A 16,592-nucleotide genomic window follows, 5' to 3' on the forward strand; every position below is an offset into this window, starting at 1 on the left:
ACGCTCACCGCGGCCTCAGGGTTCTGCGCCTGGGATCCCAAGGCTGGGAGTAGAGGGAGGACCTGGTGGTCCGGGCCTCCTCGAGGGGGACAGGGAGCGGTGTTTTGCGCACCCCACAGGCTGGAGGACCCGGGAAGTTGGAGGCGGCGGCCAAAGCCACAGGAGCGGTCTTCGGAGTGTTTGTTGGAACTGCGGGCCCCACCCAGCCCGCACTCGCTAAACTGGTGGCTGCTCACCACTAGCGCCTTCAGGCCTCAGATGTCCCAACAATGTGCCCTGTGCGCAGTTCTCAGCTCTTGGGTAACTGTCGAGTAAACTGGCAGTGCACGAGCAGCTGCTGTAACCTGCTGCCCCCCCCCCCCGTGCCAGCCACTGTTTTGTTTTTCTGAGATAGGCTCTCATTCCGTGGCCCAGGCCGGAGTCCAGTGGCAGGATCACGGCTCACTGCAGCCTTGACCTCCCAAATGGAAGCCATCCTCCCCCTCCTCAGCTTTGGAGTAGCTGGGACTACAGGTGGGTGCCGCCACACTCGGCAGATATATATATATGTGTGTGTGCGTGTGTGTGTGTGTGTGTGTGTATATATACATATATATATATATATATATATATATATATATATATATATATTTTTTTTTTTTTTTTTTAGTAGAGATGAGGTTTTGCCATTTTGCCCTGGCCGGGTCTCAAACGCCACCCGCCTCAGCCTCCCAAAATATTAGGATTACAGGCGTAAGCCACTGCACCTGGCCCAGCCATTGTTTTCTGAGGTTCCTTTTCTGTCTATACTTCCTGTGTGGATCACCTGGCCAGGGCTTGGTATGGACCTGAGTCCTCTGCAGGCCTTCCCCAAATCCACATACCTGCTATGGTCGGGCTGCCGTCCAGTCAGGACTCCTGGGGCCCAGTACCCAGAGTCCAGGAACACGGACCAGCCGAGTCTTCCTGGAACACACAGGTCTCCAGTCCAGGACCTCAGTGTAAGTGCAGGGCAGCAAGGGCTACTGGAAAAGGAAGCAATGACTGTGGGAACTTGAGGGGATTTCTTAAGCTCTGTAATTCCTCCTGGGCTTATTTTGCATACCCAACTGTTTTGAAGTGACCACCAGCCACACCCACAGAAGCGGCTGTGAGCTGCCCAGTGTTTTTCCTGGTGGGGAAGTAAGATTATTAGCATAATAACGCTTGAGCTGAGTTTTTGGATATGAGTATTAGCATAATAATGCTTGATCTAGATGGAGCACAAATGAGCCAGGCACTGAGCCAGGCCTCTGTAGAATCTTCTAGAGTGGAGGCAGTCGCCCGCTTCTGCAAGGCCTCCAGTGACTGTTGAAGGCCCCAGGTCACACAGCAGGGGCCTTCGTGTGTCCCACTGTGTAGGGACCTCCAGCAGCTGCCCCAGTCTGTGCCGTGGAAGCCCTTTGTCTACCCTGGGCCTGGGGACTGCCTCCAGGAGAGAAAACAAAACCAGGGCTGTGGCTTCCTTCAGCTGACAGGGTTGTGCAATTTCTCAGGGCAGGCCCCAGATATGACCTTGAAGATTCAGGGGCCAAGATCTCATACCCACACCTCACCTCAGGTCTGACTGGCAGTAACTAAGGCCAGAGCTGGGAAGGGCACCTGGAATGGGCTTAGAGGCGGTTTTGCTTGGGCTGAGACCAAAGGGAAGGGACTCCCAGCAGCAGGAACAGAAGGGTCCAAGGCTGTCATGAGGACTGGGGCGGAAGTAGAGGGTCCCTGCCTATCGTGCACCGGAGGAAGGTCTGCCTTCAAGGGACTTGGGGTCAGGAAAAGCTCCTTCCTACCTGACCAGGTCCTGGGAAGGGCACCCCTTGCCGAGACCTTCATCAGCCCCAGGGCTGCCATTGCTCAAGGCGGCAGTGGACTCTTCGCATAATTGAGCATTGTTTTTTGTATTCTTTAAGGATGGCTACCTTGTTGACTTCAGAACCCCAACAACCTGGACCCACCCTCTTCTGGGGGCCAGCAGGGATGGGGTGGGTGGAGGGAGAAGGGGGAGCTGAGGCCATGATGGGTGGAGCAGGATGGGGTGGGCTGGAGTATGGGTTGCTCCTGGGGAGGCTGAGAGGGAAGGGAAGTTGACTTCAGGTGGCCTGGCTTCAGTGAACCTGGTGAACAAAGTCTACCCAGAACCCACAAGGGGGAAGTGGCTGTGAGCCTGGGGGAAGGGTGGCTGGGAGGGACTGAGGCTCCCAGCGAAGGACGTCAGTGTGGCAGGCTATCTGGTAGCTCATCCAGCCTCCAACCAGCACCTGGCACAGGTCCTGCCCAGGCTGACAGCCAGGACGGGGGTATCTGCAGGAGCCAGTGTCTGGAACTGCCCACATGATAGCCTCCTGTTTGGACTGGTTTGGGGCGAGGGACAACCTCCCTCCCAGGACGACAGCCATGTGCCAGGCACCCTGAGGATTCAACAGTGGAAACCAAAGTCCATTAGGTGTTCACCTTCCAGTGGGGCAGACGGACAAGAAACAGAATTGGTGGGGCAGGCAAGGGTTGGGGTACAGTTTTGACCAGAGGTACTCAGGGACAAGTGTTTCTCTCCCAGAGGGAGTAGCAGGCCCAGGGTCCTGAGGCCGTGTTAGCCTAGGGTGGGCGGGGAGCATCAACAGTAACCACCTGGCACGATTGGGACTCCCTCTGTCCTCACAAGATCCTTACCAAGCAGCTTGGTACTTGTATTGTCCACATTTTTCACTCTGGAGTCAGAGGAACAGAAAGGCCAACGAAGTTGTTCAAGATCACCCAGCGAGGAAAGAAAGGGAGCTGGGGGGGCGAGGGGTAGGGGGACAGGGAGGGGCCGGAGTAGTGGGAGGGGCCGGGGCGGCCTTTCCTGGGAGCGCTCGGCCCTGGGCCAGCCCTTTTATTGGCCCCTGTTGCTTGGGCAGGTTGGGGGCGGGGCGCCGCGCCCGGCCGCGTGTCTCCGATTCCCGTGGGCAGAGCGCACTTCCTCGCATCCTGCTGAGGGTCAGGCTCTGCTAGGTGCGTGACACGCAGGGGACAGAACGGAAACCCTGCCCTCCCCTGCTCAAGTGTGGACGTGCGTGCCACGTGCTGGAGGCAAATTGAGGTGGGGACCTTCATCTCCGGACACGGAGCAGAGTGGGGCGGCCCCGAGCCGCTTGGTGAGAGGGCCTAGGCCCCGCAGTTAGCAGTCAACAGCCGGGGCGAGCCGCAGGTCACTCCACTGCCTGTTTGCACCTGCGACAGGTGTGCCCGCGCAGGGGCCGAGTCAGGCGACACGGACACGGGGAGGCGCGCCTTGGGCCCCCAGACGGCGGGGCCGCTGGCGGCAAAGGGCTCTGCTCCTGCCGTGGCCGGGCGAATGCGATCTACGAACTAGTTTTGTGCTTAAAGTTTGAAAATAATTGCAGTTCACTCAAACAGTGTGGAATCACCATCCTCTTTCCACACTGCCTCAGCCAGTGCTGTCCAAACGCACGTTGTTGGCACCCATTTTCATTTCCTGTTTTGCTAAAAAATCGGGGCAGTGGCCCCCATGCCCGCCAAGGGACAGGCAGGCTACCCTAGAGAGGGGCCCTCCTCAGCTCTGGCTCTTGCAGGCCAAGGGGAAGGGGCGTCAGGCCAGCGGGTCCCAGTTCCGTCACTATGCTGGGTGCCAGGCTAGGATACAGAAGCCAGCAGGAATTCCCAAAGGCAGGAAGTGGGGTGGGAGGCGCGGCGGCCCTGCTAGGATGCTCAGCCTTTAAGAACTCTGTGCAGGGACCATGCCTCCGGGCTGCTGGAGCCCCTCCGTTCCAGGAACTGCCAGCTGGAGAAGCACCTCAGGTACTCTCTAGCATTTAATTAAAAAAAATTTTTTTTTCTTTTGACGCCTCCAAGACAAGTTCAACTCTCTAGCATTTAAAGTGGTGCTTTTGTAAGACAGCTGGCAGGGTTAGGGCTTGCGAAGAACTTGCATGTCTATGAAAAAGAACCATTTATTTCAGGGAGAAGTGGGGGATGAGGATGAAGCCAGGCAAACCCACCCCGTTCAGCCTGCCAGTCACACCCACTTCAGCAGCCTAAAACAGCACCAGGGTGCCCCACCAGGGAGATGGCGCCATATTGTCGCTGCAGCGGTTGCAGATGGGCACCCATGGTTGCGTCAGACATACCAAGCACCCTGCCTGGAGCAACAGAGAGTGAATTGAAACCCCGTCTCTACTAAGAATACAAAAATTAGCCAGGCGTCGTGGCATGCGCCTGTAGTCCCAGCTACTCCAGAGGCTGAGGCAGGCGAATTGCTTGAACCCATAAGGCAGAGGCTGCAGTGAGCCAGGATCATGCCACTGCACTCCAGCCTGGGCTACAGAGCCAGACCACCTCAAAACACAGAAAACAAAACAAAACAGTTCCAGCCTCTGGAGCTGCAGGAATTACAAAGTTACTTTTGATAACCTTACAAAATTTAAGACTGTATCTTTTCTATTGAGACAGAGTTTTACTCGTTGCCCAGGCTGGAGTGCAAAGGCCTGATCTTGGCTCACCTCAGCCTCCTGAGTAGCTGGAATTACAGGAGAGCAAATTTTGTTTTTGTTTTTTTTTTTTTTGTTTTTTGAGACGGAGTTTCGCTCTTGTTACCCAGGCTGGAGTGCAATGGCGCGATCTCGGCTCACCGCAACCTCCGCCTCCTGGGTTCAGGCAATTCTCCTGCCTCAGCCTCCTGAGTAGCTGGGATTACAGGCACGTGCCACCATGCCCAGCTGATTTTTTGGTATTTTTAGTAGAGACGGGGTTTCACCACGTTGACCAGGATGGTCTCGATCTCTTGACCTCATGATCCACCCGCCTCGGCCTCCCAGAGTGCTGGGATTACGGGCTTGAGCCACCGCGCCCGGCCCCAAATTTTGTATTTTTAGTAGAGATGAGAGTGTCTCCATATTGGTCAGACTGGTCTCAATCTCCTGTCCTCAGGTAATCCACCCACTCTGGCTTCCCAAAGTGCTGGGGTTACAGGTATGAGCCACTGTGCTCAGTGTTTTTTTTTTGTTTGTTTGTTTGTTTTGTTTTTTCTCACTTTCATCCAGGCTAGAATGCAATCTCTGCTTACCGCAAACGCCACCTCCCTGGTGCAAGTGATTCTCCTGCCTCAGCCTCCCAAGTAGCTGGGATTACAGGCACCCACCATCATGCCCAGCTAATTTTTTGTCATTCTAGTAGAGACGGGCTTTCACTATGCTGGTCAGGCTGGTCTCAAACTCCTGACCTCGTGATCCACCCGCCTTGGCCCCCTGAAGTGCTGGGATTACAGGCATGAGCCACCACGCCTGCCCCCCCCCAACCTTTTTTTAAAATTTAAGTAAAATAGTGATGATGTTTTACCACATTGCCCAGGCTGGTCCTGAACTGCTGAGCTCAAGCCATCTGCCTGCCTCAGCCTCCCAAAGTGCTGTGATTACAGGAAAGAACCACTACACGCGCCTATTTAAGATTTTAAAAATTTATTTTTGAGATGGGAGTTTTGCTCTTACTGCCCAGGCTAGAGTGCAATAGCGCAATCTTGGCTCACCACAGCCTGTGTACCTCCCAGGTTCAAGTGATTCTCCTGCCTCAGCCTCCCAAATAGCTGAGATTACAGGCATGCGCCACCATGCCCAGCTAATTTTGTATTGCCTGTTGAAGATTTTAAAACATCACCAGCTTGGCAGGGCATGGTGGCTCACACCTATAATCCCAGCACTTTGGGGGGGCCAAGGTGGGTGGATCATTGAGGTCAGGAGTTTGAGACCAGCCTGACCAAAATGGTAAAACCCTGTCTCTACTAAAAATACAAAAATTAGCCATGCTTGGTGTCAGGCGCCTGTAATCCCAGCTATTCGAGAGGCTGAGGCAGGAGAATCTCTTGAAGCTGGGAGGGGGAGGCTGCAGTGAGCTGACATCGTGCCATTGTACTCTAGCCTAAGCAACAGAGCAAGACTGTCTCCAAAAAAATCACCAGCTTGGAAAGCAGGGAAGTGGATGGTTCCCGGGCCTGGAGTGGCTATATTTGGGACACACACAGCACAAAGCCGTGGTTTTCCACACTCCCATGACCAGTGCTCATTTTCTTCTTACTAGACATAGTTCTTTTTATTCAGACTAAGAGGAACGCTCTTTAGTCCCAAAGAAAGCTAGTCTCTGGAGAAACACCACCTCAGATATTCTAGGGGAGGGAAATGGCAGAAGAGAAAGGCAGGGCAGCTGCCTGTGGAGACTCCCATGGTGCTGTGGGCAAGGCCTGTGCCTGGGGAGGGGGTCTGGCGGGTAGCAGGTGGGCCTCACTGCTCTGCAGGACTGCAGGGTGCAGCCTCTCAGGAACCCCTCCAAGGAGCCAATGTGCCACTCATGGGTTCTGTGATGTGGGCGGGCAAGGCACTGGCATGACCACATCCGTCAGACCTCACGGCTGCAGGGGCAGCCTAGGGAGGGGGAGTGCGTCCATCAACTGAAAGTGGACCCATAAATAATCACCACACCAAAGTCCCTCATGTCAAACTGCTTTATTACATCTTAAATAACAGTACAGTTTAATATAGTATCTATCTTGCATCCAGCTTCCTTGCAGTACACTGACTTTAAAATTAAATACAAAAGGTGGAAAGGGGAAGGGTGCAGAGAGCTCTACAGAGTTGTTTGATGGAGAGAGAAAGAAGGGGTTTCATTTGTATTCTCTTTGCCAAATCCAGGCCTACCGCAAAGTCACAGCACAGTTTTGTATAGAATGTTGCAGAAAACAGGATGGAGAAGCCACTACTGCTGCTATGAAGGAGTGCAGGGGGCAGGGCGGGGGTCCCACAGAACCTGCTTTCCAAACGCTGCTGCTGAACACTGGCCTTGAAACGAACACCAAGACAATCTGTGCGTGATGGGAACGAGCCGCCTTGGACGCTTAGGGCCCTTTAGAATCCATAAAGGAGGGCAGGCTCTTCACTCCCCTCCCTCCTTCCCTCCCTCCCTCCCTCCCTCCCTCCCCACCCTCAGAATCCAACAGCAGCCGTTTGCAACAGAATTTTGTTTTTTAAAAGAAAGAAAGAAAACAGTGACTTATCCCGCTACCCAAGCGTGTAGAGCCGCGCGCTGTACTGCTTCCGACGTGTGCCACAGAGCAGCAACGAGAAGGGAACAGAGCCGCAGTGGTTACAACTGTTAAGAGGTTACTTCTCAAAAGAAAAAGAACACCTAAGGACTGAGTCCTATATGCACTTTTGAGCATTTCTACAGCATGCGATTCTAAGAGTAAACCCACCCAATATGGCAAACAATCAAAATTTTTAAAATTTAACTTAGAAAGTCTGAGATCATTATTTTCAAAACATTGATTTGTACATTGTTTCATACACAAATAACTGACTGACTATCCAAGCACAGGACAGGCATCGCTCTTGAAAACAGAGGTTCCTCCTTGTTGGGGGTGGGGTAGTGTTAGGCTATTATAAACTTCCCTCCAACTTCACAAGGAAACCCAAAGTGAGATTAAAAACTCAACTCGGAAGACAGACAGGATGGGTCAGGAGGAAAGTGATGCTGGATCTGAGCTCATTTTTCAGCCAAGGCGAAGGACTCTCTGATCACGCACTGGAGACCATCCCCGCATGGGCTTGGTCCCACGGCTTCTGAACATGTTCTTTCCTATGCCATGTTTGTGTGCAACAATCATCTGTGACACTAAACAGAAAATTAAAAACCAGGGACTGAATTCACATCATTGACAATGCCAGAGAGGCTGCCCTAGACTCTCTGGTTTTGAGTAACTGCTGAACACAAAGGAATATATTTTAAAAAGGAAATATGAATGCTTCCAAAATCTTCCCACGAACATGACTCAAGTTTGGACACGAATGACCAGATGAACAAAGCCCTCAGCTTGTTTTGTGTGAATGTCACAAAACAGGGTCACTGGTCTAAAATTCAAATAAACTCGTGGAAAGGTGTGTCTGTCTCACAATCACACTCAAGTTTTTACCTTCTGGTTAACATTTTTATTATATATTTCCTTTTAAAATTCATTCAAGACAAAAAAGAAAACAAAGACGACGGCCCCGGAAGGAATGCGCGATTCGTTTCACTTTACAGCACAGAGATCCTTCTCTTAATGGGAGTTGTGCTCTTGGTTTCAGCAATAAGTGAAGGAAAAAAGATCTTGCCCTTTTGAAGTTCTGAGGGGAGGCGTAGGGTGTCCACGTTAGTACGGTTGGATAGGATATGCTCTCATGGTAACGCGTCAAAGTTGGAATGGTCTTCCAGTCTCCATGGCATCCACATGCTGTTTTAAACAGAGGTGAAAGAAAAGTGAAAAGAGGCCGAGTATCTAAGTGCAGACGCAAGTCAGGTCACTGCTCTTCCCACCGCTGCATGAGTGTCTGCAGCTGAGGGCACATGACTTCAGATTTCTGTGTTTCCCAACACAATTGCAAATCAATCCTACATCAACATTTGTCTAGAAACCATTAATCACAACTTCGTACGTTCTATGAAAAACACGCACAGTTCTCCTCAGACAAGGGCATTTGGGTGCTGCATTACCTACTGGCATTAGTTCCAGATCTTCAGGAAGCTATCCCAGGATCCCGTGGCCACAGCCATGCCATCGTCAGTCACCCCCAGGCAGCTGACGCGGTTGTCGTGCCCAGCCAAGACACCTGGGAGCAAACAACAGCAGAATCACGCCAAAGCCCAGAGGCATCAACCTCACCTGTGTGCCATGTTGTGATGAGGGCGGATGGCACGTCTCTTATGGGACAAGTCCCAGAGTCCCCAACGGCCAGAAAGGGAGAGAAAGTTGCATCAACGTGGGAATTAAACTGAAGCATATGGCCAACCTTGTTAAAATTCAAAGGCACATGCACACACATAGTAATAAACCCAGAGCCCTCTGCACTGACTTCTTGGCACTCACTCACAAAGCTAAAAAAAGAAGCAAAGACCACAATCAAAAAAATCAAAACCACCCAATCTCAAAGCAATCTGTAACATGGGAGCTCAGGGCATGAGCTGCTTTTCCTTTGTCTGTGATCCCTAGAGCCTTGCACAAGACCCAGAACACAGGCGCAGTGATGGTGGCTGAGACAACTGGCACTGTCACATGGTCAGGGAGCCTCCTGTCGACACTCCCAACGGCCTGGGCTTGGATCATCACCGGCAAGGAACCCCACTTCCTCCCAGGAGGATCGGACGGCCCATTTCAGCCACCCTCCTCCAGTTCCTGCAGCCAGCACGCGGCTGAGCACAGGGGTCAGCGTATGCTCTGCCAAGGCCTGGGCTGGCCTCTACCACCCCTCCACAGCACTGGGACTATGGGACTCGGTCGGAAGGGCTCCACTCTGGTCCCCCCAGGCCGAGGAGAAAAAAGACGGGTGTTTAACCAGGAGGTGGGAGTGGCACCCATCCAGAAGAAGCAGGAATCCCTAGTATCAGCCATGACCTGTAGCCATGCTCCCTCCTTCCATCTTCCCAGGTAATGAGACAAATGAGGCTCAAAGATTCTGTCAGTCTCAACAATTCTCAAACTCAAACACCTGAATGTTCATTGTTAGTAAGGAAGCCTCATTTTGTATACATCTACTGTTTTATTTTTTTTTTGATTTTTTACCATTTTTTTTTTTCAAAGCTACTGAAAATCAAACATGTAGTGTTTTAATACACCTGGCAATAACATGCCTGCTTTTGATATGGCTGACCCTCTCCTGCACCCTCCCCAGCTCGTGTGGGAAGATCTGCTGATGCTCCTTGGAGTCCACTTGCTTTGGAGGCCAAAGCTGGGACGTCAGCTTGCGACTACCACTCCTGCTATGCCACACGACAGTCCCACTGACACTAAAACGCTGCAGTTTATGCAACCACCCTGTGTCCACCCTAAAGATACCATGTGAACATCCAGGAGACACAGAAAGGCCCCATGGCCACCTACCTGCCCGGTCAGCTTTGAGTGCGTCCCAGACGTTGCAGTTGAAGTCATCGTACCCAGCAAGGAGGAGGCGCCCGCTCTTGGAGAAGGAGACAGAGGTGATCCCACAGATGATGTTGTCGTGGGAGTAAGTCATGAGCTCCTGGTCGGCACGAAGGTCAAACAGCCTGCAGGTGGCATCGTCTGAGCCAGTGGCAAATGCATTGCCATTTGGAAAGAACTGGAAAGAAAAAGCAAATCAAGACATCATGTAAGCACTTAGAAAGAAATACTGAGAATATGGACTGCTCAATGGTAGGGCTGCAGAGTACATAGCAGGCAAAGACCAGAAGACTGTGTTCTGGTAAGAACAGAGGGATGGTACCACAGGGGCCCAGAGCTACAGGGGACTGGGGCTGGGAGGGGACCTGCACTGGGGAAACACACACACACTGTGATCAGCTTTGCGCAGTGGCAGTATCGTAGCCAATGAGGTGTATCCGACGTGTGATTATTGCTAATTGAAAACTTTTCCCAGCTACTCAGGAGGCTGAAGCAGGAGAATTGCCTGAACCCAGGAGGCGGAGGTTGCAGTGAGCCGAGATCGTGCCATTGCACTCCAGCCTGGGTAACAAGAGCGAAATTCCATCTCAAAAAAAAAAAAGAAAGAAAGAAAACTTTTCCCAATACCCCGGTGTGACGACTTGAAATATAGTTGGCATCAGTTATTTTTGACAGTCACTCTACAGACACTGAATTTAAAAAAACGAATACAAAACACTATGATCTTGGACACTGTGATTATGGTCCCCAAAGAGTACAATTTATTCCAAAGGAATAGTGACAAAGTAGTCATCACTGACAAACATGCATGTTACTACAGCTGCCAGACATCAGGGCTTATCTCAGGCAAGAAGGAGAGGAGACGGGCTAACCAGGACAGTGGTTGGGACTGCAGCAGAGCTCTGTCCAACCAACAGATACATCCATCCAAGTCTCTTCACAAGGCCAGGGGCTGGAAACTGCCCAGCTATCTGGGTGCTAAAGAGGAGGGCAGGTTCCCCGGTCAGCTATGCCCCTGACCAGTAAGGATCTATATAACCAGTGACTGGTGGCCTGAGGTATCTCACTGTCACTCCCCTCCAGGATCCCAACCACTGCTCAGCTGTAGAGGTGGGAACAGGAACTGGCACACAACAGACACACTGTGAATATCTGTGAGACAAACGGTCAACACAGACAAGATTTCCAAAGGGAGCTTTCTATATACCCATCTGTAAATAAGGTTGTGTAAGAATCAGATAGGAGGCCAGGAACAGTGGCTCATGCCTGTAACCCCAGCATTTGGGAGGCCAAGGCGGGCAGATCACCTGAGGTCAGGAGTTGGAAACCAGATTGGCCAACATGGTAAAACCCCATCTACACTAAAAACACAAAATCAGCCAGGCATGGGGGTGGGCGCCTGTAATCCCAGCTACTTGGGAGGCTAAGGCAGGAGAATCGCTTGAACCCGGGGGGTAGAAGTTGCAGTGAGCCGAGATCATGCCGCTGTACTCCAGCCTGGGTGACAGAGCCAAGACTCCATCTCAAAAACAAAAACAAAATTAAAAAAAAAAAAAAAAGGAGAGCGTCTAGTCCAGAAAAGTTGAACACTTAGCAATCCGAACAGCTAGCAGAGCTGGCAGAGGCCCCAGCCTCACATCTTCACCCAGACTCACGCAAATGGCGTTGATGTCAGACTCGTGGCCGGTGAAGGTCTGTCGGCACATGCCTTCTCGCACATCCCAGAGTTTGGCTGAAGCGTCGCAAGCACCAGAGACGAACAGTCTGGTGTCAGGAGCAAGAGACAGGCTCATGACGTCCCCAGTGTGTCCGGTAAATGTGGTCGTCTGCTGGCCGGTCTCGATGTCCCACAGGGCACTGGAGCAGGAGCAAATGACAAGTGGACATCAGCCTCACCTTCCTGGGTGGCTAGTCATGTGACAAACTGTGCTTCAAACCACCCAGGACCACAGCAAGCCTCTGCACTGTTATTTAAAAAATGTAAATTGTTTCAAGACAAATTCAAATGCAATACAAGTTTGGAAGGGAAACAAAGCAGAGCAAGCAAAATTATCCGGAGCGCAGCACAGGGCCTGGGCTTCAGGACAGGGTCGCCGCCTCACCTCCAACACCAGCAAGCAAGGAGCCGGGGCATTTTTCAAACAGAAACGCCGAGGCTGTGCCACACTCTTAGGTCATGGATGGGCATGGCGGGGGCAGCAGGAAGCTATGGGGAACCCGTGCATGGTGGAGGGACACTCCTCCACCTGTGGTTGCTCGCTCTGTGCCTGCCCCCTGCCCCCCTTCACAAGGTCTTAGAAAGACAGGCAGGACGGCCGGGCGCGGTGGCTCAAGCCTGTAATCCCAGCACTTTGGGAGGCCGAGGCGGGTGGATCACGAGGTCGAGAGATCGAGACCATCCTGGTCAACATGGTGAAACTCCGTCTCTACTAAAAATACAAAAAACTAGCTGGGCATGGTGGCGCGTGCCTGTAATCCCAGCTACTCAGGAGGCTGAGGCAGGAGAATTGCCTGAGCCCAGGAGGCGGAGGTTGCGGTGAGCCGAGATCACGCCATTGCACTCCAGCCTGGGTAGCGAAACTCCGTCTCAAAAAAAAAAAAAAAAAAAAAGAAAGACAGGCAGGAGAAGGCAACGCCAGGTAAACAGAATTGCTTGGAGCCCTTTCCTGGAATCACTAACAGGAGAGCAGCTGAGTTCTCAGTGGTCATAGTATTCTACTGTTTCTACTTAACGGCTGTCAAAAGGTGGGATGCTGACAGTGCCCTGCACAGAGCAGAAGCCTGGTGGCGTCAGGACAGCTCTGAGGACCACATGCCGGCCCACGTGTTGTTCCTGCGCCTTGACCCCATGGAAAGCAACACCAGTGAGCACTGTCCGTTCCTGTCAGCCTCAGAAGAAAGCCTAGCTGGGCCTGGCAATGCAAATCCAATCAGCCAATCTTGACAGAAACCGCACAGGGAGTCTCCTCTCTCAGGCTTGAGGGACTGCAGAAAAGGAAGATACTAAGAGTCTGAAAAAAAATGATTAATGAACAGAAGTGCTTTAAAAATATTTTCCAATAAATAATAAATCTTCCCAAGATTTGACAATCTAGATGACAAATCTTTTGTAAATCTATGAAATGTATACAACAAGGACACCTTGTAATACCACGTGGAAATGCTTTGCTGACAAATTGGTTAAGGGCCCATGTCTCAGTGAACCCCACCGACTGTGTGACTAGGGGTCTGGTGCCCTGGCCTGGGCACAGCTCCTGCCACCAAATCAAGCCTCAGAAAACCAGAAAAACCCGAAAGGCCACCTGAAATCCAAAATGACTCATAATTCTCTGGTCATTTAATTTATGTACTTTGATGCCACAAATGAAAATACTCTAGGGTTTATTTAAGTGGGCTTCCGTTTACCTGTTTAAGGTGAAAACTCTATACAGTAAGTCTGATACAATTCACCTGAATTATGGTATCTTATTTTTAGGCTGCGCTCACTGTTTACAGTAACATGGTGCTATCAGAAAGGGACAATCGAACCTTACCCTCCTCTCACCTAACGTCACCCAAGGAAGTACAAATATACACAGAAAAAAACAAGAAGAGCAGGCACTTAGAGCCTGACTGTACTTAAAATACCTCTATTTCAGTTCTTAGCTGCTGAAAACCGAACTTTGAAATCTATTAAAAGTATAATGAGGCTGAGTGCGGTGGCTCACGCCTGTAATCCCATCACTTTGGGAGGCCAGGGTGGGCAGATCACCTGAGGTCAAGAGTCCGAGACCAGCCTTGCCAACATGGTGAAACCCCATCTCTACTAAAAATTCAAAAATTAGCCAGGCACGGTAGCTGGTGCCTATAATCCCAGCTGCTCAGGAGGCTGAGGCAGGAGAATCATTTGAACCCAGGAGGCAGAGGTTGCAGTGAGCCAAGATTGAACCATTGCACTCCAGCCTGGCTGGCAAGAGCAAAACTCCATCTCAAAAAATAAAATGAAAATGATATAATGAATTCACACGTTGCTACTGTGTGTTTTCAATCTTTTTTTTTTTTTTTTTTGAGACGGAGTTTCGCTCTTGTTACCCAGGCTGGAGTGCAATGGTGCGATCTCAGCTCACCGCAACCTCCGCCTCCTGGGCTCAGGCAATTCTCCTGCCTCAGCCTCCTGAGTAGCTGGGATTACAGGCACGTGCTACCGTGCCAAGCTAACTTTTTTTGTATTTTTAGTAGAGAAGGGGTTTCACCATGTTGACCAGGATGGTTTCGATCTCTTGAGCTCGTGATCCACCCTCCTCGGCCTCCCAAAGTGCTGGGATTACAGGCGTGAGCCACCGCGCCCGGCCCCTGTTTTAAAGCTTAAGGTCACTTAAATTAAAGATGGCCTAATGATTCATGTCAAGAGCCTTATTTCCTACACGTTCACAGAGGAATGTGCCAGGGGCTGCGGGGTTCTCAAGGCACTGCCTGCCCCAGGTCAGGTACTTACCATGTGGTGTCTCCAGAGCTGGTGACGATCTGATTGTCATCCAGGAATCGGCAGCAGGACAGGTAACCTGGCAAAGAACAGGTCTGAATGATGACCTGAATCCAGCAGGCCCTGCATCCAGTCTCATACACAGAGAAACCCGCTGGCCAGGTGAAAGCTCTATGTCTAAGGTAAGACCAGAACTCTTACCTTACCTAAAAAGTGACCTTTTGTTCCCGTCTGCACAGAGCAGAAGGTCCACACACACTGCAGGTGAGGGCAAGACCCTGGCCGGGCAGGACAGAGCATCCCACAGAAACACACAGCTCCATGACGGGGGCAGGAGCAGAAACCATACCCATGAAACACACATCTTTCATCTGCTTTACTGTTTGACAGACACATTAAAGGCTGGGGATCCCTCGTCTATTTACTCATTTTGGGGAGCTGACCCCAGTGCCCAGGAGGGCGACCCTCTAGACACCTGGAACACAGCCTTAACAAAACAGACACCTCCTGCTCCCCAACAGCCCATGCTCCAGCGGGGACAGAGAATGAGAATCACTGAAAGAACACATCAGAAAATGAGTGCTAAGGGAAGGAAGAGGGCAAGGTGGGGCCTCACAAGACGGGAGCCAGGAGAGGAGGGCGGACGAGAGTGGACGAGGGAAGAAGGATGCAAACGGAGGGCCCGGCCAGGGCAGGAGGCGGCAAGGCCACAGGGTCAGGGTGGTAAGGGCCCGTGGGTTACAGAAGGGACAATGAGGGCAGCAGGAAAGGGGCATGGCAGCACCACCTCAGACATGGGGGTGCTCGAGTATGTGTGAATTTTTCTTGGGGACAGCGGCTGTAACACCCCCCATCAGCGTGGGCACAATGCTGTGTCTCTGAGTATTCCCACCCACTCCCACTAGGAAAGGAAGGGTCAGAGGCTAGAGAGCGCGGATATGGTGGGGACACACCGAGACGTCCCCTCCTAAACAACTTCCGAAATAATCTAATATTTCTAGTATCTGCAATATCCACACATGATGGTTGCATATTCATAACCTCTGGTTACCATTATTTCTTCTGTGCACTGATCACAGTTCTAGTATTTACTGTGGAACTAAAAGTATAGTGTGTGTGCCCAGGGCTGGTGACAGCCTGGCCCTAATCTGAAGATTCAGAGGTCCCAGTGGCTCTGAGGATTCTCAAGATACCCGTTTCAATCTGGGTGTTAACTGAAATGCTTTCCTCCTGACTACACCCCAGGGAGTCACGAGACACTGCGTGAATCAGCAAACAAAAATAAAAAGCACACAAAGAAGAAACCCATTGAGGGTTTTAATGTGGAAAGTATAAGATTACAGATAAAACAAAGCATTTATTTAACAAACATTATTTACTTATTTTTTGAGATGGAGTCTCACTCTGTCACCCAGGCTGGAGTGCAGTGGCATGATCTTGGCTCACTACAACCTCCACCTCCTGGGTTCAAGCAAGTCTCCTGCCTCAGCCTCCCGAGTAGCTAGGACGGGGTTTCACCATGTTGACCAGGATGGTCTCGATCTCTTGACCTCGTGATCCACCCGCCTCGGCCTCCCAAAGTGCTGGGATTACAGGCTTGAGCCACTGCACCGGGCCTAATTTTTGTATTTTTAGTAGAGATGGGGTTTCACCATGTTGGCCAAGACGGCCTCAATCTCTTGACCTCGTGATCTGCCTGCTTTGGCCTCCCAAAGTGCTGGATTACAGGGGTAAGCCACCGTGCCCAGCCAACAAACATTATTAAACTGGTTCTGACAGAAAAAAATACACACAGATGACAGAGTTCAAAATATCAACGACATGCCTAAAAAGGCAACTACATATCAGCTACATGGTCAGATACTTCCTGGAGGTCACAGCACAGGGACACAAGGGACCACAAAAGTGAACCCAAGCCCAGCTCAGGACAGCCCTGCGCACCCCGGCGCTCCAGGTAGTGTCCTGCAGCTTGTCCTCAGGCTCCAGGGTCTCCACCCGAGCCGCCCTCCACTGGCTCCCTAGTTCACACTCACTCTTGCTTCAAGTAAGCACCCCACCCCATCAGGTGCTTCAGGGAGAGGTCCGGACTGTGCCCGGAGCCTTGTAGCACTTAGTCTGTTGAATGTGAGCACAGAGGACAGGAAAGAAGAGTCATGGAGACCTAAGCACAGCCTGCATCTT

The 16,592-nt window shown here is 51.4% G+C and overlaps 2 protein-coding genes and 1 pseudogene across 8 annotated transcripts in view; 1 reads left to right on the forward strand and 2 right to left on the reverse strand.

The window, feature by feature from the left end:
- Window positions 1–1,020, reverse strand: part of NADK (NAD kinase) — a 28,233-nt gene extending 27,213 nt beyond the window's left edge. Inside the window, exon 1 of the mRNA XM_010350344.3 lies at window positions 864–1,020. The gene's annotated coding sequence lies outside the window, so the exon portion shown is untranslated. The remainder of the gene's footprint in view (window positions 1–863) is intronic.
- A 5,468-nt stretch (window positions 1,021–6,488) lies between these two features.
- Window positions 6,489–16,592, reverse strand: part of GNB1 (G protein subunit beta 1) — a 106,202-nt gene continuing 96,098 nt past the window's right edge. For 6 of the 7 annotated variants that reach the window (XM_039474400.2, XM_039474393.2, XM_039474392.2 and 3 more), the window contains 5 exons: window positions 14,424–14,490; window positions 11,605–11,806; window positions 9,911–10,127; window positions 8,527–8,642; window positions 6,489–8,266 (listed from right to left, as the gene is read on the reverse strand). In XM_039474400.2, coding sequence (XP_039330334.1) covers window positions 8,536–8,642; window positions 9,911–10,127; window positions 11,605–11,806; window positions 14,424–14,490 — 593 coding nt within the window. In that variant the 3' untranslated portion in view covers window positions 6,489–8,266; window positions 8,527–8,535. The remainder of the gene's footprint in view (window positions 8,267–8,526; window positions 8,643–9,910; window positions 10,128–11,604; window positions 11,807–14,423; window positions 14,491–16,592) is intronic. The other variant, XM_039474401.2, reaches the window with a different exon arrangement.
- Window positions 10,347–10,465, forward strand: LOC120366292 (U4 spliceosomal RNA; annotated as a pseudogene).

This window comes from Saimiri boliviensis, chromosome 11, assembly GCF_048565385.1.
Source record: "Saimiri boliviensis isolate mSaiBol1 chromosome 11, mSaiBol1.pri, whole genome shotgun sequence".
Taxonomy (NCBI): domain Eukaryota; kingdom Metazoa; phylum Chordata; class Mammalia; order Primates; family Cebidae; genus Saimiri; species Saimiri boliviensis.